The sequence below is a fragment of the Petaurus breviceps genome, unplaced genomic scaffold (genome assembly GCF_028583685.1).
Source record: "Petaurus breviceps papuanus isolate PSGF00001 unplaced genomic scaffold, PetGlider_PUasm1.0 112, whole genome shotgun sequence".
Classification (NCBI taxonomy): domain Eukaryota; kingdom Metazoa; phylum Chordata; class Mammalia; order Diprotodontia; family Petauridae; genus Petaurus; species Petaurus breviceps.
Window position 1 is genome coordinate 1,757,745 of NW_027185601.1, and position 22,890 is coordinate 1,780,634.

General features: G+C 33.1%; 1 protein-coding gene across 1 annotated transcript in view; it reads left to right on the forward strand.

Moving 5' to 3' along the window:
- LOC138157377 (contactin-associated protein-like 2) overlaps positions 1-22,890 on the forward strand; it is a 2,155,842-nt gene that overhangs the window by 583,814 nt on the left and 1,549,138 nt on the right. The window contains exons 4-6 of the mRNA XM_069082919.1: positions 8,317-8,520; positions 13,152-13,336; positions 20,580-20,723. Of these exons, the coding sequence (XP_068939020.1) occupies positions 8,317-8,520; positions 13,152-13,336; positions 20,580-20,723 (533 nt within the window). The remainder of the gene's footprint in view (positions 1-8,316; positions 8,521-13,151; positions 13,337-20,579; positions 20,724-22,890) is intronic.

Below are 22,890 nucleotides of genomic sequence, written 5' to 3' on the forward strand. Positions count from 1 at the left end.
GCTCTTGCATTAGAAGAATATCCAGTCTTATGACAGACTCAAACTCAACTTCCTTTTGTTAAGGTTCACTGAGTAATCAATGCCAAGGTTTTAAATTCATTTCTTGTTTTATTGGAATTTTAAAACTTACTATAGACTGGAATATAGGACCAAGTTTTTTGATTATATGTAAAGCTGGTGGTGACCATTTTCAATTCAAATCAGACAGGGACTCAGGGCTAGGAGAAATAGTAGAAAGTTACGTAGGATGCATGTCAAGGATAATTTGAACTATAGAACATTCAGGGAGAATGTTTTGCTGCCTTTTTGTCTTTTTTCATCTGTGTGACATTTACCTGGGATCCATATTTCTACTAATCTTTCCTACTGCAGAAAATTTAGTTAAGTCAAATCTCAAAGAGGATTTTAGGTGAAACAAAATTGTTCTCAGAGTATCAGAGAGTCTAAATCATTTGCCTTTCTGCTGTAAAGAAATAAATAAAAGTAGCTTCCACATGGATTTTCTAGAAATAGATTGTATGCTAATTTTCAGAAATTGCTTATTATCCTGGAGTTTTCAGCTGTAGAGGAGCTATAATTCTGCTAAGAAATGGATTGGTTCTGATTCTGATCTTCTGATGTGTGTGCATGTATGTGTGTATACTCATATACATACAGACACATGTGTGTTAGTTAAAACAGCTATAGTTATCACAAACTACTTTACTGTACAATAACATATTTTTCTGGGTCCAACTTAGTATTTGTTGAGGATATATATAGCAATATAATGCTATGTATTGTTCAAAATATATTATAATTTTTTTCTTTGACAATGTAGTGTTTTGGGTGTGTGTTATCACAATAACTAATTACACTTTCATATTTATTCACACATTTAGAATTCATTACAAACAGGCCAACTTATTCTTAATAACCAAAGTTATGCATCTCTTATTAATTCAGAGATTGTTCTGCTATTAATGAAGAATAGTTTAGAGGGAATTTCAATCCTTTTTTTCCCCTTAAGCATAAAATAAACTTTTATTACTTCTTATCATACTAGGGTAGAGATTTGAGATAGAAAGATAAAAAATAAATCATTTCTGCCCTCAGGAAGCTCATATTCTATCAAGAGATACAACATGTGCATATAGAAACCTGTTCTTGCAGATACACACCTTCTCTGCAATTTGGAATGTTTGAGAGCATCCTAACAACACTGAGAGGTTAACTCTCCTGTCCAGCATAATAAAGCAAGTATTTACAATAGGTGAGACTTAAACATAGGCAGTCCTGGTTCCAGGGCCAGTTCTTTATCCATAATTGTAATGCCAAGTAAAGGCAATTTCCCAAGGTTCAAAATACCAGCATAGGTGCTCTCCATTTTATTCAGTGACAAATTAAATTACATTACTATTACATTAATACAATATTACCTCTCACTTATATTTAAGTATATACATTTATAAATATTGACAAATTATCTCTTCTGGACTGCATCTAGCATTTCATCAGAATAAGGAACTTAAACAGACATTAAGCACTTAGTATGTACCCAACATTGTTTTAGATATTGGAAATTGTTTCACAGATAACACACTGGAGGCACTGGAGTTTTGGGACTCCAGCCTCTAGCAGGTTCACTCTTTCTCTAGTCACACAGGAAAGACAGGGAGACAGCTTCAGAGAGGTTAATAATCTTATTTTATTCTATTCTAGTCTTCTCAAAAGGGTTGCTGATAATAGGAACACCAGCGCCTACAGCATTACCTAATCAGAGGGGCTGACAAGAAGAGGGGGAGGGGTACCCACCCCTACATCTCAATGGGGGCAACATTCCAGCTTGTACTTTCTCCTAAAGCCCCTCAAGTCTCAATAGCCATTGGTTGAGTCAGATACATGCATTACTCAATTCCCAAATGGATTCCCCTATATGGTTCCCCACTCAAAGACCAGCGCCCACTTGCTTTATAGGGCAACAAAGAAGGCATCTAGCCAGCATTAACCATGAGTTGACAGGTTAACTTTAGCTATATCTTCATTCTACATAAGCATAGTAAATAGCACATTGTGTCACCCAATTTCTCAGTCTCAGTAGGACTGTCTATCATTATTATTCTAGGAATTACTGTCTAGGATCCTTGGGGCTATTCTGGGAGTTATTATCTAACACCTGGAAACTAGACATCACCATGGCCATGGATCCTGAGAAACTAAACTCTAAAAGGAAAACAAAATCCTCCTTATTTGCAGAAATACAAAAGGAAAATTAAACAAATAGCTATAAAATGAATATAAACAATCTACAACTTATCAGTCCTAGAATAACTTCAGAATTCATCTAATGTGAATGTACCATGATCAGCAAATGATTAAACAGGGATAAGGAACCTGTGACCTTGAGGCCACATGTGCCTTCTAGGTCCTCAAGTGTTGCCCTTTAAATGAATCCAAACTTCATAGAACAAATCCCTTTAATAAAAGAATTTGTTCTGTAAAACCTGGTCTCAGTCAAAAGTCATACCCAATGGCCTAGAAGGCTTGCAGGTTGCAGGTTCCCCACTCCTAATGTAGAATATTTCCATTAGTGAACAAAATTGCAGTGTTTACTGTCTCTTCACATTCAGAAATCTACCATAGCTGTCTTAGCATTTGCATAAATATTTATCAGTAAATGACGTAGAGTTGATATTGTTAATGAGGTAAAGGTAGGTAGGACTTATACAAGTCAGTCAACTGATCAGTATTTATTAAGTGCTTATTGAGTGCCAAGGACTGTGTGTTTAATCATCTGGAAACTGTTCAGCAAAGAAATCATTCCTTATTTTACTGTTTAACTCTGTGGAACCCTTACACTGATCTCCATTGATTCCCTCACTGTGGAAGACCCGATTTGTTTATTTCTATTCTAGAGGTGTTAGGTCACAGAGTGGGTAGAGAATAGGACTTGGATTCAGAAATACCTAGATTCAAATTGTTCCTGAAACAATTACTAGCTGTATCACTGTAGGCAAATCACTTAACCAATCATCTGAGGAATGATTGTTGAACAAATTTGAATTTATGTTTCAAATAGAAAGTAGCCTGATAGTTACAATGCTTTAAAAAGGAATTAATCATGCAAATAACCAGTTATGAATTTGGTTTAATTTAGTTTCTTAAAAAAAATATAGGTTTAGGAGTTATATTAATACTGGCTTTTAAAAAATAAAATTAGAGTTCTGGAAGGTGAATTTGAGAATTAATCTAATCCATCTTTTTGCCTCTATTTAGGAATGTGTCCAGTATTGAGTTAGAGGAAGATGGAGCTGAATTTAATAAATTTTGGGGGGGTGGGGGAAAGAAGATTTAAGATAAGATTTCCCTAGAGAACTCCAAGTGAGAAATTTCCATTTATCATACAGATTAATTATTTTTCTTCAATTTATAGTCTTAAGAAAGTTTTCTAGTGCACTTGAGTTAAAGTGTTGCCCCTAGACACATACAAAATATGTGCAGGGAAGACTTAAATTCAATTGTTCCTGTATATTTTGCTATCTCTCTTTTGACTATGCTCTCCAGCCTTTTGTGCCAGCTTTTAGGGGCCAAAATGAATCCTACTAATTTTTGATGAAACAACAAATTCCTAGAATGTGATCCAACTATGAATGGAGTAATTTAATTCATATCCTGGACTTCCTTCCAAGCCTCTACATTAGTGCACTTTACACATCAATCCCATTTATTTTGAGTACAATTCTATCTTCTACTCAAATAACAGTTAAAGTGTACTAAACATGACAGTAAAAACAGATACTACTATGGGGCATTTCCTAGAATATAAGAGATTTAAATGTGATCACGTAAGAGACAGGGCCAGTAAGGCTTGAATAGAGGGTTTTATTTTCTTTTGCTTGCTCATTTAAATTTTTAAGTTGTCTTATTTTATTTTTAGCAGCTTAGCATAATAATAATAAGTCTTAATCCCAAATTGTGGGTAATGTTGCCTTAGCCTCAAGTCTTTCTTAGTGTTATTTTCTGAAATCTGTCCAGGGGCTTAACCTTAGGGACTCCTCCCTTGCTCCCCTATGTCCCAGTCATGCTGTCCTGAAAACGTTCTTGCTCCCTGGAGTACTGTACTCATGGGGTTTGTGGTCACTTCTCCTCAACCACAGCCAGAGCCTACAGCCAGGGATCCCAACTCGTTATCACTGCTAGCCCTGACTTCCAGAAACAGCAGGGAATTCTTCAGTCTTGCCTCATTTAGTGCTTGTTGTTTTCTTTAGATGAAAGTTTGTGAGGTAAAATTTCCTGAAGCCTAGTCTGCTTCCCTCAGGACTGTTGTTGGTTGGATTCAGTGAAGTTGACCTAGAAGTGTTTACACCTCACTGGAGCAGCAAGCACCCCAGGGTGGCTGCCAACACAAGTTCTTAGATCTGTTTTTCTGAAGGAAAGCAACTTAAAATGGGTTAACAATCTTGCTTTAATCAATCAAATATATCATTTACCTAGTTGAGGGGAAAAAGTCAGCACCCCGAACTTCAGAGTATACAGACAGAAACATTTCAAGCAGAGAGGCCTCCACCAAATCACAGTTACCAGAGAGGGAAGCATCAACATCTGGGTTTTCAAAGCCAGGGGGCTCTCAACAGCTGCCCAGAGTTTCATCTGGTCAAATCACACAACACTTCTCAAAGTGAGCCCCAAAGCAAAGCCTCAGATAAGGGATTATATAGCCTTCTCCAAGCTCAGAGAATGTAACAACCCTCTTGACCCTCTGCCCAATCACAAAGTACCTCTTGAAAAACAAGCCTCCTACCACAGGCTCTAGGTGCACTTAAGCCTAGGGCCAAGGGAACATCTTAATATTTACATTCCCATTACACTCACTCAGGACAAACCTCATCCCCTGGAGTCTTCTCAGAGGATCTTTCAAATTGTCCTATGAAAACAACTGCTTTACACCTTTATTTGTGCTTCTCTGTATTTATTTCACGACAATATTCTGTTTATGGAAGAAATTTGGAGACCTAAAATTTTTCTGACCTACTTCACCATCTTCCCAGAATATTTCCTCCAGTCTCTAAACATTGACTGTGATCAAAAGTTATGGTACATGCCTATAATCTCTTCCACCATGAAGACTGATATTAAGTATTTTTTGAGTTTAGTAGTTCTGGGCTATAGTAGGGCCAAGGTAGCTGATGTGTTCATTCTAAGTCTGGCACAAGTATACTGAGTCTCTGGTTGCTGAATTCTGGCCCAGTTAAGAAATGGAACATTGTCAGAGCATCCATGCCAGGTAGTAGTAGTTTTAGGCCTTTGGGTGGCCTCTGAACTTCCAGCCTAGGCAAAATAGGGAGACCTAGTCTCAGGCCAAAACAAAATAGACTATGTGATTTTTTTTTTCACTGCCTCTAAGTTTGAGCAAAGAAGGATCAAAGCTTTTGACCTCACTTAGATTATCACCATTCCACTCCCTTTAGTAAATTTTAGGAGAAAATGTGGAAGGAGTTTTTGGTAAGGTTCTGAGAATATAGTCTCTCTGATAATTCACTATGCTCTTTTTCTAAATAATATATAAGAAAAATATTTTAATAATGTTATTATTCAATCTTAAGTTGTATAGCATTGACTTTAGACCTGACTCTCTCTTCTAAATATTTCCCCCTCTCAGTGATTTTCATATTCTCGTTTCCATCTGCTAGATTATAAACTCTACCTGAAGACTGGAAATCAAATTTCATGTATTCTGTACCACCCCTCCCCCCATTCTTTTATTTTCCCTTTCTTCACAAATGATATTTGCAGTAGAAATTTCACTGTGACGGGATTTTTAGCCAATCCACCTATTGGATTCACTTTGTGATCTTAGCAGAAGGTAAAATTTAGTGGCTGATTTCCCCCCTAGAGATCTGTGGATTCAGATTCCTCTTTATGGGGAGGTATAAAATTATGATAAGCAGAAATGAAATTGAAAGCTTAAAGTAGTCTGTTCATTCCTGTTTTAGATTTTATTTTCCTCCTTTACTTGTGCTGATGGGATGTTGTATGTCCTATAGCCTCATGTAAGAAGCAGAAAAAAAAAACATTATAAACATGTAGGTTTGAAATATTGTTAATGAGAAAAGGTTCTGAGGACAATGAATTCCCTGAATGAGTACAGGGAAAACTAATCTCAAGTAATGCTTTGGCAAGTGAGGAGAAAGACATATTTGAAGTACTTTGTACCATTTATAAGACAAAATAACCCTAACTTAAATGTCTTGCTATTAACACAAGTGATCTAGAACCAGAGGCCTAGAAAGCGAATTTTGGACGTATTTCCCTGGTGACATTCAAAGTAGTATGAACTATTCTATTACTTAATCTAGGTTAGTATAAATATAGTCCTGGCTGAAGAGAGAGAGAGATGACCTTAAATGCTGCAATGTGATAGCATGATTTTCAAATGACAGAAAATGTTTATTTTACTGGGGTTCTAAAGGTGAAATAAAAACTAAATAAGATGTGGCATAAAAAGGAAATGTTAATTTTTATATTTTAAATTGATTAATGTTATCTAATAATTGTAAATAAATGGATAGATCATAGGATTGAAGGAATTCTCCTTTAGCAGAATGTAACTTTCTTAAAGGCAAAAACGGTGTGTGTGTGTGTGTGTGTGTGTGTGTGTGTGTGTGTGTGTCTATATACCCAGGACCTTAACAAAGTACATTGTACTAAGTAGACATTTCATAAAGCCTTGTTAAATAGAATCGTAGATGTTTATCTGGGTAGGATTTCAGATATCATCTTGTCTAGTTCTCTCATTTTACACATAAGGAAATGGAGGCTCAGAGATCATGCAGGTAATAATTGGCAGAGCTGTAATTCAAAGCCATACCTCCTTAAACCAGATTCAGCCAAACAAATGTCAAGGAAGTTTTTGTTTGTTTGTTTTTTAAATTTTTATTTATTGGCTTGATTTGCTGTAACAATTTAATTTAAATCAATTCAGCAAACACATATAGAGATAGCTCATAATATTAGGGGAAAATAAAACAGTTCCTGCTCTCAAGCAATTTAAATTTTACTTTTGAGAAACAACATGGACACAGATAATTTAATAAAAGTACATAGATAGTATTTGGTAGATAGTGAGGCTAATACTAAAATCTAAGGGAATGAGATTTTTCAGGAAATCTCTTTATAGGAAAATGTTCATACAGTGGGCTTAGAAAGTCTGGAAAGTTTGAGAAATGTAAGAGGTGGTAATGAGGAAGGAGAGAATTCAAGTCTAGGCTCACAAACACTAGCATCACACGATTTTGCCTGTTTTTTTTTTTTTTTGTCGTGATGTAGTTTAGCAGCAATTTCATGATGGAATTTTTTAATTGAATATTAGTGAAGCTAGCAGAATCCTTTCAAAATATTTAAAAAATTATCTATTGCTTCCCTTTATCTCTACTTTAGAAAAGGTTATAAAATAATTATCATTTTCAAATCTTCTAACAACTACAACACCAATAATGTGCATTTATATGGCAAATAGTAGAAAACATTTGTACAATTTAATAGCAAAGAATTTACACTATAATTTAGTTATTTGCTACCCTCAAATACATGCAAGCACATATGCTTCTTAATTTGGGAAGTTAAAATTTCTTCATTTAATGTAGGGGAAAAGATTGCAGCTTGACTCCTCTTTCGATGTTGAGAGCTAACAATAATTTGGGGACAGATATGATGCCCAGGGGTGAACACGAAGATGGTTCCCAAAGTTTTATTAGTCATTAAACTCAGATAAAGGTAGAAGGGTATTTGAAAGATGAATGGAGGAGAAAACCTATTAGGAAAAAATGTTGTATCATTAAATAATATTTAGCAAGTCTTCTTACTCCTCTTTTGGTTGGGCAAAGTAAATTGGCAGAGACAAATTTCTTGTGAAAATGATTAAGAAATGTCCTCATCCATGGCAAAAAGAAAAAAAAAAACACACTATAAGTAATTCCTTCATAGGGGACAGCCATTTTAATTTTTCCTCCATTAAGCTCTTATCTAAAAAAAAAAGATGTTTAATATGTTCCATATTAATTGGATATAAGTGATTAATATTAAAATTGATACAGTATTTTTTATTTGTAGGAATTTTATTAACTACTCATAAAAACTATGTGAGGTAATGTTGTCCAGTTTCTATTTAGAAAGAAGAGAAACCCAGTTTAACAAATTTACCCATGAATTTAATAGCAGATATTTAGAAAAAACAGAAATAGAACTGGTATAACTACAATTCATTGGAAGTGTGTTTGCTGGACACTGGATGGCAATGTAAAATGACTCAGCAACAATGTTATTTACTTCTTCCCTCAGGGGCCGATGTTATCAATTTTGATGGCCATGTTGTATTACCGTACAGATTCAAGAATAAGAAGATGAAAACTCTGAAAGATGTCATTGCTTTGAAATTTAAAACCTCTGAGAGTGAAGGGGTAATCTTCCATGGAGAAGGGCAACAAGGAGATTATATTACGTTGGAACTGAAAAAAGCCAAACTGGTTCTCAACTTAAACCTGGGTAGGCACCAACCCTTTCATTCCTTTTATTTAATTTTATTTTTCCTGTTTTGAATTCATAATGTGAATTACTGACTTTTGTTGGATCCCTACATTTTACTAAGAAAGGTAAGTTAGAGAAGCAGCTCATGAAACCTAAAAATATTTGAATGCCTTGCCCATGAAAACTCAACTGGTAGTTGCCAAAGGCAAAATCTGAACCCAAGTCTTCCTGACTCCAACTTCAGCAATCTATCCACTTAACTAAGAAATGTCTTCAAGCCACTTGGCAGGGGAGGGGGTGGGAAGGCTGGAGAGGGTCATTACTTATTGGAAAGGGATTGATGTGTCAAAACTATTTAAACAATGAGAAATGGTTCATATGATGTTGCTGACTTACCTCAGGTCACACAACTTATAAGTGTCTGAGAGCATATTTGAACTCGGGTTTTCCTGCGTCCAGGTCTAATGTTCTTTCACCTATGCTGTAATTTTCTTAAAGACACAGAGATAAATGCTACAATTTATACCTTTGTTCTGAATTAGCCCTATGAAATTGGACTTTCCTTGTATAAGGATATTTTTGGAGAGGGGGGTGAAGGTCTTTGATTTGATTAATGGTATGAGTTGTTACAGAAAGTATCCTTATCAAGAACATCTTTATATGTAATTGATCTGATGTCTACATCAAAAATATTAATCACAAATATAATAACAGAAAAAGAACAATAGCAAAAATCAGATCATAACAAAATTCTACTGTACACATTTGCATTTCTTTATGTTCTTTTAATCTGAAAAGAGGTAATTCCCCTCCATTCTTGCAAATAAGGCAAGTTTATCCAGATATTCAGATGATAGAGAATTCAGACAGCATAGTAGTAATTTTCTCTCTTTTTAAAAAAGCTTTGTGCATCCATCACACTTGAAATAGAATTGCAAAATGTATGTATATTGGGACAGTTAGGTGGCACAGTGAATAGAGCACTGACCCTGGAATCAGGAGGACCTGAGTTTAAATGTGACTTCAGACACATAACATTTACTAACTGTGTGACATTGGGCAAGTCACTTAACCCCAGTTGTCCTGCCTTCCCCCCTCCAAAAATACAAAAAAAGTGTATATATGTTGACTTTAACATAAATTAAAAAAAAACATGCTTATGTAATCTCATGCAGTTAGATAGACTTTATTCCTTGCTCCTCTCCTTCCCTGATATGCTAATAGTCACAAAAGTAATTTCCCATAATTATGTTGCATAATTCTGGACAGGAAATGACAAAAAGTCTTCACCCTTTAAATTTGAAGATTTGCATTATGACAGTCAATGAGATTATCTCTAGTCACAGAATCTCTAATCCAGGCTCAACAGAATGATCTCTGAGAACATATATTATTTTGCTATTTTAGAAAAGCACTGAATTTGGTGAAACAATTTGATAGGGGGCATATCTATGGGAATAGTAATGGCTGAATGATGTAACTACAGGATTTTATAATATTTTAGTGGCATTTAGCTATAACATTAAAATGCTAGTTTCAGTATCTTTTGGGACAATTATATATGCAGAATATTCCTAATTGATGTTAAAATAACAAGAACAATTTTCATTTTCATGAGGAAAGTTTTGGGTATTTGTGTGTGTGTGTGTGTGTGTGTGTGTGTGTGTGATTCTGTGGTTATGTCTTAAATACATCCACAGATCATTGTTTCTTCATTTCTGCTTGCCTACAAACCATACAGTGAAACAGATTAAAGGAAAAAGTAAATATGTTTCCCACTCCAGTTGGGAATATCTTCATTATCCCTCTTAGCTTATTGTCACTACCTCCTTGTACAACTAAGCAGACTAGTTCAAAGTTAATGTGTGTGTGGGGGGGAGGGGTTGTCTTAAAATTGATCAAGTCAAAAACTATCTATTTACCTTCCATGTGTTTCTTTTCCATTATGTGTGCAACATTATTATCTGAGGGAAAGAGACTAACCAAATGTAATTATGAGCAAAGTTCATTCTCTTTTCCTAGGGGAACACTCTTCTTCCAGAGGAAAATTGGTACACCTTGAATTGGGGATACAAATGGAAACATATTTAATAAAAGGACTGGGAGCTTAGCATTCTACTGATCCTCTTTAATTTCATGCTTATATTTTAGGTGCTTCTGTTATGCCTTCTAGCCTAAAAAATTATGAAAATAATATTTCATAGATGTTAGTACTGAGGCTATAGTGGGATTTTTCTCCCCTTTCATACTTTTGATTTCTTTCTTCTGCTAACATTTGGTTGTTTGCATTTATCTTATAAACACATAAATGTGTAAGTGCTGTAAGATAGGAAAACCAGAGAAATATAATATGTTGATATCATTATTATTTTAAAAATGATACAAACCCCTAAAAGCTATGTTTTTATGACCTTTCAATATTTATATCCTTATCTATAATATATTAACTGCAGGTTAATCAATAGGAAAATTATTTGCACCTTTAAAATTTTCTTTATTAATAAAAGAAAAGGGACTGTTTGATATGTTAGGAAAGGTCATCCTTCCTTATAAATATTATATATATTGTTCTAGGTTTGGGTAGAATTTTATTCTCTCCTAATCATGCTTCTTTTGATATCTCATTCTAACATTTGTCTGCACCATGTGATTCTTCTTCTTCTTCTTCTTCTTCTTCTTCTTCTTCTTCTTCTTCTTCTTCTTCTTCTTCTTCTTCTTCTTCTTCTTCTCTCTTTCACTCTCTCTCTCAATCTTTCACCAATTACATACAATATAGAAAGGCCATATGGAATTATAAATAATAACCTGATTTTAAATCCTGAGTAACTCTGATCAACTCATTTAACCTCTCATTGCTGTGACAATGATCACAAATTACAAGATGAAGAGATACTTATAGTGGCAAATTTGTATTAGGAGAGTGAGTTCATCTATGAAAGGTCTCCTTCAGTCATGGAATCATAGAACCCATTAATATTTTTGGATGTGAATATACATATATCTTTAAATACTATAAAATAAAATTGTATTAACAGGCACACATATCCTAAAGCAATTATATAAGTATTCCTATACCTTCTAATTATTGTCCTTTACAAAGGAAATTCCATTATTGAGGAAACATTTGGGTTCAGATTTAGGCACATAAAGAACAATCATTTGTATTAATGTGATAATTTAAATATTTCATCCTGATTGACAGTAGACAGTCATCTCTACATAATAACTATATAACTGATTTATTTTTGTTTGAATGTAAGGAGAGTGTTTTATTTAAAATCATGGGATCATGGATTTAGAGTTTCAGGAAATTTTCAAAATTCCCTATACCAGTGCTATCAAACTCATATAGAAATGGGGGCTATTTACTGTACAGAAGAATCCCTACAGGCCAGATACTCACTTAGAAAGCCACAAACAAACATTATCTATATTCTGTTGTATTTTTTTTCCATTTTGTTACATATCTCCCAATTACATTTTAATCTACTTAGACCCTGAATATTGTTGCCACGAGTAGCTTGTTTGATACCTATGCTCTCATGTTATAGGGGAAGAGTCTCAGAGCCAGAGAGTTGAGATGATTTTTTCCATAGTCATATAGATAATGAGTACCAGCATAAGAGCTAGAATCCATCATTCTTGATTTATTTTTAAAAACCTTTCCCATTGTACCATACTATATCACACATTAAGAGGTTTTTGGTCATCGGAGGCCTTGTGTGTCATTTACTTCCCAGCAAACACTTGAAGCTTTAGTGTTAAAAGCAATTACTCATTTTCCCCTTAAAAGCCATAGATAGTGGATGTTTTTCTCTTTCTTCATAATTCGTTTTTTGTTAAATAATTGGTCTCAGAAAAGGCCTCCCTCCCTTTTCAGTGTCTCATGACATTCTTTTTCTTTTTTATATTTTCCCTTCTATTTCTTTGTTCCTTGATCTGTCCTTTATGTTTTCATATCAGGGGGAAAAAAATATGAGGAAATCCCAGGTATTTGCTCATTCTGAATTCTTTGTAAACAGTATGATGTTCTTCTTTTCAGTTAGCAAGGGATACTCTAAGAATCCTGGCCACTTCATTCCCCTTACTCTTTGAAGCTAAGTGGTATTTTATTTTGGCAGCTAAAAATTACAGATACATTAATGGTATTTCCAACATATACAATTGAGGTTTTCAAAGTACTTTCCTCACAATAAGTCTGAGTCAGATAGTATGGCATTCTTATTTCATAAGTAAGGAAACAGGTTCAAAGAAGTTAACTGACTTACCAATAGTCATACAACTATTTAGTACTAGGACCTGGACTTGAAACTATATCTCTTTATTCTAAGATCAGTATTCTTTTCAGTACATCAATTAAACTTTTCAACTTTGGGAACTTTTAGAGCTAGGTTTTTACTAATGGATACTATTGAAGTTTTGTTTCTTTCTTTTTATGGCTTAAAAAATAGGGTAAATTTTTTTTCCATTGTGGAGAATGTTAAATATGCTTCAAACAAAACCATCTTTAAATACAGTTACATTGCAATTTTCTATGCTAATTTCCCTGAGAGTCAGATATAGGAGTTAGATGACATTGAATGTGAAATGAACTTATCCTCAGTAAGTCTGCCATTCATTCATTTCCTTGATCTTTTCACATCAATCAGGGAGCAACCAATTTGGTTCCATATATGGCCATACATCTGTGATGACAGGAAGTTTGCTAGATGATCACCACTGGCATTCTGTTATTATTGAACGCCATGGACGGAACATCAACCTGACTCTGGATAGGCATTTGCAACATTTTCGGACGAATGGAGAATTTGATTATCTGGACTTGGATTATGAGGTAAATAAATTGATGTAAATAATGATCACATGGGGGTGACTATATTGAACAACTCCATTTTATGGAACCTAAGCATGTCTTTCTTCACATTTAGCTTTCTCTCTACCACATGCTTTCCTATGCCACCAATTCTTTCTCATGACTCCAAGAAAGCTTTCAAATTTAAAAGTCATTTGCCATGCCAAAATAAATGTCAATTTTTTTCAAAATGATCAAACATTCACATATTATGATTTTAATTTTTATAGATATTACTTGAGCTATTTTTGAAAAGCATTAATTGACCAAACTCCACTATGAATATCATTTTCATGCAGGAATTTTTTCATTGTGTTATCATGACTGCCCAGTTAGCTTTAAAAGATCACTAGAGGAATTCTGAAGGTTTGACTCTAGTTTAATATTTTAATTGTGATGTGTGCATGTGTATGTATGTATATATAAGCATATATAAGCATAAGCATATGTCTATTCTGCATTCCAATTTGTATATACATATCTTTATATACATACACATACATATATAGAGGACTACGTAATGATTATAAAGCATGCTGGATATGGCTCAAGGATTGAGGGATGATATATGATTATAAATTCTAGCTTGTGCTAAGCTGTTTTTAATGTAATGAGTTTATGGAGGTTATTTGAGTATTTCCATTCAATGTATATTTTTTCCTTGATTACCAAAGCAGATATATATTAAACTTGGACTATACTTCACATTGTTCACAAGTGATAGAGGAGCAAAATGTGTTCTAGATTATTTAAGAACCTCTCCCTTTATCTCTGTCTCTCCCTGTGCCTCTCCATCTCTGTCTCCCTATTTCTCTGTCTCTGTCTTTCTGTTTCTGTCACTTTATTCCTCTTTCTTCTTTCTCTTTCTGTCTCTCAATCTTTGTTTCTCTGTCTCTCTCTCTGTCTCTCTCTCACACACACAAAGAGAAAAAAAATGCAGCTAAAATAGAATGAATGTGCAATTGAGTACATTAGCTATATTAGAATAAATGTACATTGCTCTCTTTAGTGCTATCTCTATCTCTTCTGTAAGTATATTCAGTATAGTGATAGTAAAGTTTGTGTTGTTAACTTAGTGGTATTTTTAAAATTTATAAAATATGCCCATATAGTTTCCATTTTACTTTTTATTTTCTGCTTTCTATTTTTATTCATAAATATTCTTAGAATTCTTTTGTTATGTTGGGTCTCTTGCAAAATTTCATTTAAACTGGTTTTATTCTCTACAATTTTTGTCTCTTTTATAAGGTGATAAACTAATAATCCACCATCCTCTATGTAAGATTTTACAATTGAATTCACATTCCAAATTGATGTTTCTTTTCACTGTATTTTTCCCTCATTTGTGGAATAAAACAAGTGCTTACTAAGTAGGGCACTGTCAATCTATTTTGGACCTTTAGAATACAGTCATGCCAGTACATGGGGTCTACTTTCTGAGCTACTTAAATACAGAGATATTCATCACCAATAGGCTAGCTTTTACTGTCTAACTTGCAAGACTGTTAAAAAAAATTCAGGGTGTAGCAATACAAGTTAAATGGGATAATTTTAGTTTATATATGTTTCCTTTTTCTTAATTATCTAAATTTTATTTTTTTATTTTTTCTTAATTATCTTAATTTTATCATCAATTACTTCATTAAATAAGATATAACTTTTTACAATAAGATTTTAATTGTGCACCATATCCTCTTTCTCCTCTTCATTATATCTTATAGCTTTATACTAATTTTTATATTTGCATTAGCAAGTCTGTGGCCTGATGATACCTATACAGTTCATTAAGGCATGATTCCTAGATCAGAACAGCTCAATCTTGACTTTTGCAATAAAAACAATTTCATTGTTTTCCATGTTATCCAGCGCTCACTATATCCAGGGCATTTCAAGCCTTTTCTTAAATGAAGTCTTAAAAGGATCAGAGATCTAGAGCTAGAAGAGACTTGGAGGCCACCTTTTTCAATAACTTCATTTTACAAATGATGAAACTAAGGCTCACAGATACTAAAGGTATCTGTGGTAAATGTATGAAGCTTGAGCATAGTCTCCATGTCTTAGGGCTTTCTAATTCCATATTCCTGGACTTTATTTGCCAATACATTTCTTTATATCCTCAGCTATTCCCACCAGTGCACTAAAGAAAACAAGTTTTAGTATATAGATGATGGAGGATCTAGAATTTTTTATCTGTTCATATTTTGCAACTGATATTGCTGTACAAGATAGTATTATTCACAAAGTGATCTTTTGCAAGTTCTTATTATAAGCACTCTAAAACAAGACTGAACACATATACCATTAAATTCCAATCCTGGTCACCTTTGAATACATTAACACCACCACCATCACCATCAACAACAAGAAAGAACCATACCACCTCCTTTATTTGGTTTTCTAAGGAGAATCTCTGATTTGTCCTTCCAAGCAGGCAACAGCTTCCTCATTTCTATTTCTTTTAGTTTTGGAAATGTGTCAAAATTGGTATGATACAGTTCCTATAGTTGTATATCCATTTGGTCAATGAATGAGAAACTCATATTTTAAGTAACAACAACTAAGTTAAAATCCACACATTGAATGTGTGACTCTTCAAATTTTCTTTCATTTTTTTTCTGCCATTGTCCCTGCCTGAAAAGTGGAAAGGAACTGAGGACCATTTTGTGTTTTTCTTTATTTTACTCGTTACCATACCTGAATAATTAAATAACGAATGGCTAGCCTATTGGTGATGAATCTCTGTATTTAGGCAGCTCAGAAAATAGACCCAATGTGCTTCCATGACTGTACTCTAAGGAATACTAAGTATTCCTTAGAAAATAAAACTTTTTGATTATTCTATTCAGATTCCTCACCATATAATATAGTAACCCTGGATTTTGTAATGAGAATATGTGAGTCAACATTTTATTAAAGGTATCTTGGTCATGTAGAAAGTAGCACATTAAGTTATTTATTTTACAAAATAAAATCTATGAATCCCAAATTCTTATATTTTATATTTTTTCGCAACATAACCCACGTCACTATTTGCTGAGCTATTCTAGTTTAAGATCAACTAAATAATCTATGAATATGAATGTTCTTGAAAAAGTCAGGATTAATAGTATATTCATATTTACATAGTATTTTACACTTTTCAAATCTCTTTCATAAAAACCATTACCCTGAATTTTTTTAACAGTCTTGAAAGTTAGCCAGTAATGATAGCGTTTTATTTTAAAGATGGCAACAGTCTCACAAAGATTAAGTAACTGTTTGAAGTTGTAGTATCATAGATTTTAAAATGGAAGGGACCTCATAGGTCACAAGACTAATAAATATCCAAAACAGAACTAGAACTCAGTTTGTCTGATGCTGTCCCCTATACCACATTTCCTTATTAATAAAAGCATCAGTAAATTTCAGAATTGTAAGGGGTTTTAGAGATTATCTAATCCTTCTCAATTTAAAAATAAAAATGAAACAGAGATATTAAATAACTTGGTAAAGGTAAAAAAAACTAGTTAATAAGTTCTATGGAGATTCAATTTATATCTACTACTTATGGAAAAGAAATATAGGGGAGAAAGTACACTAGAACTTAGAGTGATACATAGAATAAAAGTATATGAAAAAAGGAATAGTATCAATTAAAATAATTATTCTTAAATGCTAGTATTATTCAAATATGTCTTATTAAATAAGCAAGCATAAGTAAATTGCTTTGCAAATGTAAACTGTTATGTAAAAGCTAGCTAGCTATCATTACTGTTATTGTTGTACTATTGAGTATAGGACAATATGTTGCTACTCATTTCTTGAGGAAGGAGGACAGAAAAAGAGAAACATTGAAAATAAGTCAGCTTAAATTCACTCTTTTTTTTTGTCTCCAATAATTTAAATTCCAAACATGCATGTTGCTTTCTACTTCTTTTTTTTTCTTCTCTCTCCATTAACTGTGTAGAACAATGGAAAAGCCACTCTTTCTGGAGTCAGATGACTGGGTTCAAATATTAACTCTAACACTTACTGTCATTGTGACTTTAGGCAAGTCACTTGCCACTCTAGTTCTCGGTTTCTTAATTGGTAAAATGAGTACCTTGAACTAGATGGCCTAGATCTTTTCCAGTTTTAAATCTCTTCCCTTATTAGAAAATTCTTCCCCCCCCCCATCATTTGTGAATCTTTTATTATCTCTACTATTTTTCCTACTAGTTGATACAGTCCAAACATGTATAGAGGTATATAGCTTATCATTACATGTAATATTTCTTTGCATTACAAATGTCTTCCGTTTCCTTTCTCTATTTCTCACTCCTAACTCTATTCATTTGAGTTTCCTGAAAGTATTTAGGCATATAAAAATACTTTTACATGCAATAGTGGTTCATAATTTGTTCGTGTGTCCTCTAAGACTCAGGGGTCTTTACCTTATGTTTAAAATATGAAGCCTTGACATTTTAAACTTAATTTGTATTTTTATTTTTTAAAAATTCTAATAGAAATGAAAGAAAACATTTAACATCTTGAAAAAGGATTGCCTTTAAGTAAAACTCCTGTATTAGATCATTTCCTTTCTTAATGAGTAGAGGAAGGGCTGGAAGGGGGAAAGAATTTGAAACTGAAAGTGAAAGTCTAACAAAAATATCTAAATAGAATTGTGCATTTTTAAATATTTTAGTATTAGTAAACTTGTTTTATGTGTTATTGGAGGTATTATTATTATGGAATCAGAGTGTCCGATTCTCTCTATCCATTAATTCATTTATTTATTAATTTTACAAAACTGATGGTGGAGAACAAAAAAAGTACACTTTTCCTGGGTCTCTCTGTTCCAAACTCTTTGGAACTGGTGGTGAATCTAAGCTAACCAAATCCCTATAAATTATCTGCCCTTCCAAGAATAAAAGCCCTCAGAGTGTACAGGGTTAAATCCATTGTTGTTTGAATCTAAATGTTAAGAGAATACTAGACCACCTTGGACAATTCAAGGATATAATCTGAATATGCAATTTGTCTTATGACATTTTTTTCCAAAGTAGAGCTGGAAATAACTTCTGACTAGAAGACTAGAATATTTTATAGGATTCTTCACCCTGTGAAGTTCACAAGCCAAATCACCATCATTATTTTTTTTAACAAACAACACTACTGATTTTTGTGTTGCAAGATGAGAGGAAAAGGAAGATTGGACTGAACAGTAACAGTGGTAAAATTCAAACTTACAAAGACTCCTTCCTCCCAAAGATTCATTTACTACCTAACCCTCAGATGCAAACTTGTATAGCTACAAATTTGTAGGGTATAAAATTGCAAAGATCCTCTAGTTTGTACTTTTAATTCTTCATGTGAATTAGCTGAGGCCCAGAGATGTCAGATTGCCTGGAGTTGACACTATTGTTAAAGACAGAGGTAGTATTGGGTGCCTTTCCTTCATACAAATGAAATTTAGGAGGATAGCCTAGTCCCAATAGAGTAAATGTGCTCAACTAGAGCTCATGATTTCAATTGCAGTTTTGGTGAATTTCAGTCATAGCCTCAATCTTTTCATAGTCTTGGGAAGTTTTAATTTTTTTAATCATCCTTTAATTATTATATGAACAGTCAATTTTGTTGTTGGTGGTGTTCTTGTTTTTTTCTGGTTTGTTTTTGCTTGTCAAGACATTGGAAAAGAGTTCAGTCTATTGTCTTATAAACACAACATTGCATGCAGTTTTCTTTGGCCAACTTTAGTAACTCCACATACATCTCCATGTAGTTAGAGTTGCCCCTTGGACATTCTGTCATGCATTTATATTCACAGATTCATCAGTAGTTCCCTAAAATAAAGCAGTCTTAGAATTGAGAGGTATTTCAGAGATCATCTAGACTAATCTAGACTTAAATAAGAAACCTGTTTATATATACAGTGGAAGAAAACTAAAAAGCAGGAACTTGGCTGAACTCCTGCTCCAGCCACCTCAAATACCTATAAAATATGATGCTAGACAAAGTTTAGAGCTACAAAACTCACAAAGTGACAGACAGAAAACTAAATCTGCTGTCTTAAAAAAAAGTAAAAAATAATAGTGCTTCCTCCATATTCAACCTTTCAAAAAATTTGAAGGTGGATTTAAGCATTTAAATTATTTTGATTAGATATATCTATCTATCTATTTATCTATCTATCTAGATATTGATATATGTGTATAAATATGTATATATTCCACAGTGTCATATATATGTAAGATATATAACACACAAGCATATGCACACACATATTATATGTGTATATGTGTGTATACATACACAATATACATACATGCATGCGCACACACAGATAATTTATATACATATATATTCCACAACAATGTCAAATTCATATGAGAGGACTAAACACATGTTTTCATATGTCCATATTCTATAAAGTCAAAATAATACATGGACTATTACATATGCATGTATATATAAAATATGTATGTGTATATATGTGCATGTGCTTATATATGCACATACACAGTGATGTAAACATGTATATACATGCATATGTGCATGTGTTTGTGTATTCTATGCTGTCAAATCAATATAAATTATATGATATATATGTGCACATTCACATGTGTATTTTAAATCTTTATGTATATATATATGTACACATGCACGTAGCCATGCATACATATAAGCATGCATGCATACATATAACCACTGTTCTTTTCATCTACTACTAAATCCGTGATTGACTTCTGTGTTATCAAAAATCTTACTATAGTTTCTTTACTAGATTTAATATTTGCCTCTTTCATGATGTTCTGAATACTTTACATAATTAATGAGAAAATGCCATCCTTGACTTTCAAATATGAACAGACTATGTGGCAAAGGTACCTTGATTTCTTATCTTGTTCATATTTTTAGAAAATATTTTCAATTAAAATTGTAAAAAAAAATAGACAAAAACCCCCAACACAATAGCAACAAGTATAGAATAACATCACCCAATTATATGATACTGGTAGAGATTAATTCTTTTTGAAATTAGATAATCCGCAGTAATATTCCCTTTAGGGAAGATTTTTATTAATGTACAAATATGTTCCTAATAAATGGGAGAGGACATTTTGACATAGCTTTCAGTATAAAAATTATTTGTCCACATTTTATTCTATGACTAGCCTACATCACTGGGTAGCATATCTACTTTTTCATGTTGCTACTTTTAAATTATATTTATATTGGATTCTATACATCTTCATCTTTCTCAAAGATAACGTTTGGAGGTCTGCCTTTTTCTGGGAAGCCAAGTACCAACAGTAGAAAGAATTTCAAAGGATGCATGGAAAGCATTAACTACAATGGAAATAATATTACTGATCTTGCCAAGAGGAAAAAGTTAGAGCCTTCCAATGTGGTAAGCCTTGTCTGTTTAATGAAGTTTAGCCTATAGATAAATGAAAGATAGTCACTTGCTTGAATTAGTAATTTATCATGAATGGAAGAAGGGAGTATTTGTACCAGTGGAGTTGAAAAAACTGGAAAATAACAACTCATATATGTAAAGAACATTAAGCTTTTTGAAACATATGCTTCAAGAAGCAACAAACATATGAGATAGAAACTCCAATATTATGACAAATCACACGTTTTAAAGGTTTAAAGGGACCTTTGATACAATCAGCTAGATCTATATGTGAAAAAATAATTCTATTTGAACTACACCATATGCAACAAGTGGTCACTTTGGGTGTTGCTTCAAGACTTCTAATGAAATTCAAAGACTACTATTTCTGAAGCATTCATTATTAGTTTGGGGTCATAAAATGGTGCTTAGACTCCTTATATGCCCCGAGTTTAGGTGACTGTAGCTGAATTAAGCTAGAGACACGTTAGAGGATCTTATTAATGTGGGGGCATAAACAAGTAATATTTTCAAGTACTTCTACAAAAGGTAAAAATATATCAACCACAGGGGATGATTTGGAGCCATATATTTCATGATCACCTAGTCCATTTACAATTTTATAAAAAGGTCCCTCTTTATAGAAGCATTTTTAAGGGCATTACACTTAAAATGTTATAAATTAGATAGCATATAAAAAGTTAAAAAGAAAAACACAGTTCTCTTATTTTTGTGTTCTATAAGAGAAGAAAAATTTTAGTAGGAAAACTAAACAATTTAAATTTTAAAAGAGATTAATTTAAAATACCATTTATGACTGAGCTGAATGTGGTATCACCAGAGTAACCCTCTTCAACAAAACAGCTAAAAACTTGAGAGTTGGTGCCTAAACCACTTCCATATTTCTAACTTTGGTGTGAATTCCCCAGATTAGGATCAGGCCTTAATCAAAAGTGGACCCTTTTAATCTCTGTATTTTATGAGAAGCTTAGGATTCATCATAGCAATGACCATGGGAAAGGGTAGAATTAAAATATTTTAAAAATAACTAATGTCTACTGCCCAGGCACTGGACCCTAAAATAAACATAAAAGTAGCAGATAACTTGAAGTCCTTTAAGGCCCAAACAGTGTTCAATTTAGGGTTGCAATATGATTGAATTTACAACAATGTTTAGATATAAAGGCCACTAACTTCTGATAACAAGAGGAGAAAAAATAGCTCCAACTTTTAAGAATACAATACTGTTGGTTTTTATGTGTTAAAATTGAAATTTAAAATAAAATATCTGATAAAGTAATTTAAATATTATTGTTTTATATGATGATATGATCTGTAACTGTATATAATTGAATGCAACTCTCAGAGTGAATTGATTACTGAATTTGGATCAGAAACCCTGAGTTATATTTTGACCTCAGCTACTTCTAAGCTACATGACCCTGAGCAAGTCAATGAATCCTGATTTATTTCAGTATCCTCAAATGGGGATAAACATTGTGCTTAATTCATAGGGTTGTTTTGAAGGTAAAATGAAAACATATATAAAGCACTTTATAAACCCTCAAGTGCTCTATATACAGCTATGAACATAATTATTAATAACAATGATCATTTTTACCCCTGAGGGACAAATGTAATAGTGTGGACAATCCATTTCCGCCCCCCCCATTTATGCAAAAAATAAATAGTTTACTCATTTTACATGAATGCATTAAGTACCTGCTTTGTTCCTAGCGCTCTGTAAGCCTCTGGGCAAAAAAGAGACAAATGAAAATTTTCTTTATCTTCATTTATTACCTAAAACTTTCTAAATATGGGAGCCAGTATCCATTACTCACTCTTTCATTTCAAAATATTATTTCTGTCATGTTTCATTGAGGTTTTTGTATGAGTCAATGGATGAACATTTATTAATCACCTTCTGACTCCCTCTGAATGGCTCCTGAACCACTTTCACTTGATTCACAGATTTAAAGTGTAGACTCTGCAAAAATACCTCACAAAATATATGTAGGTGCTCTTTCATAACTGAGTAAATGTAATATAAAAGGTTCTTCTCTAATAGGATATTCTCTAATCATAACCCCTTAAAATATACATAAACAATTATACAAATGTCCGGAGGAATACACACACACACACACACACACACACACACACACACACACACACACAC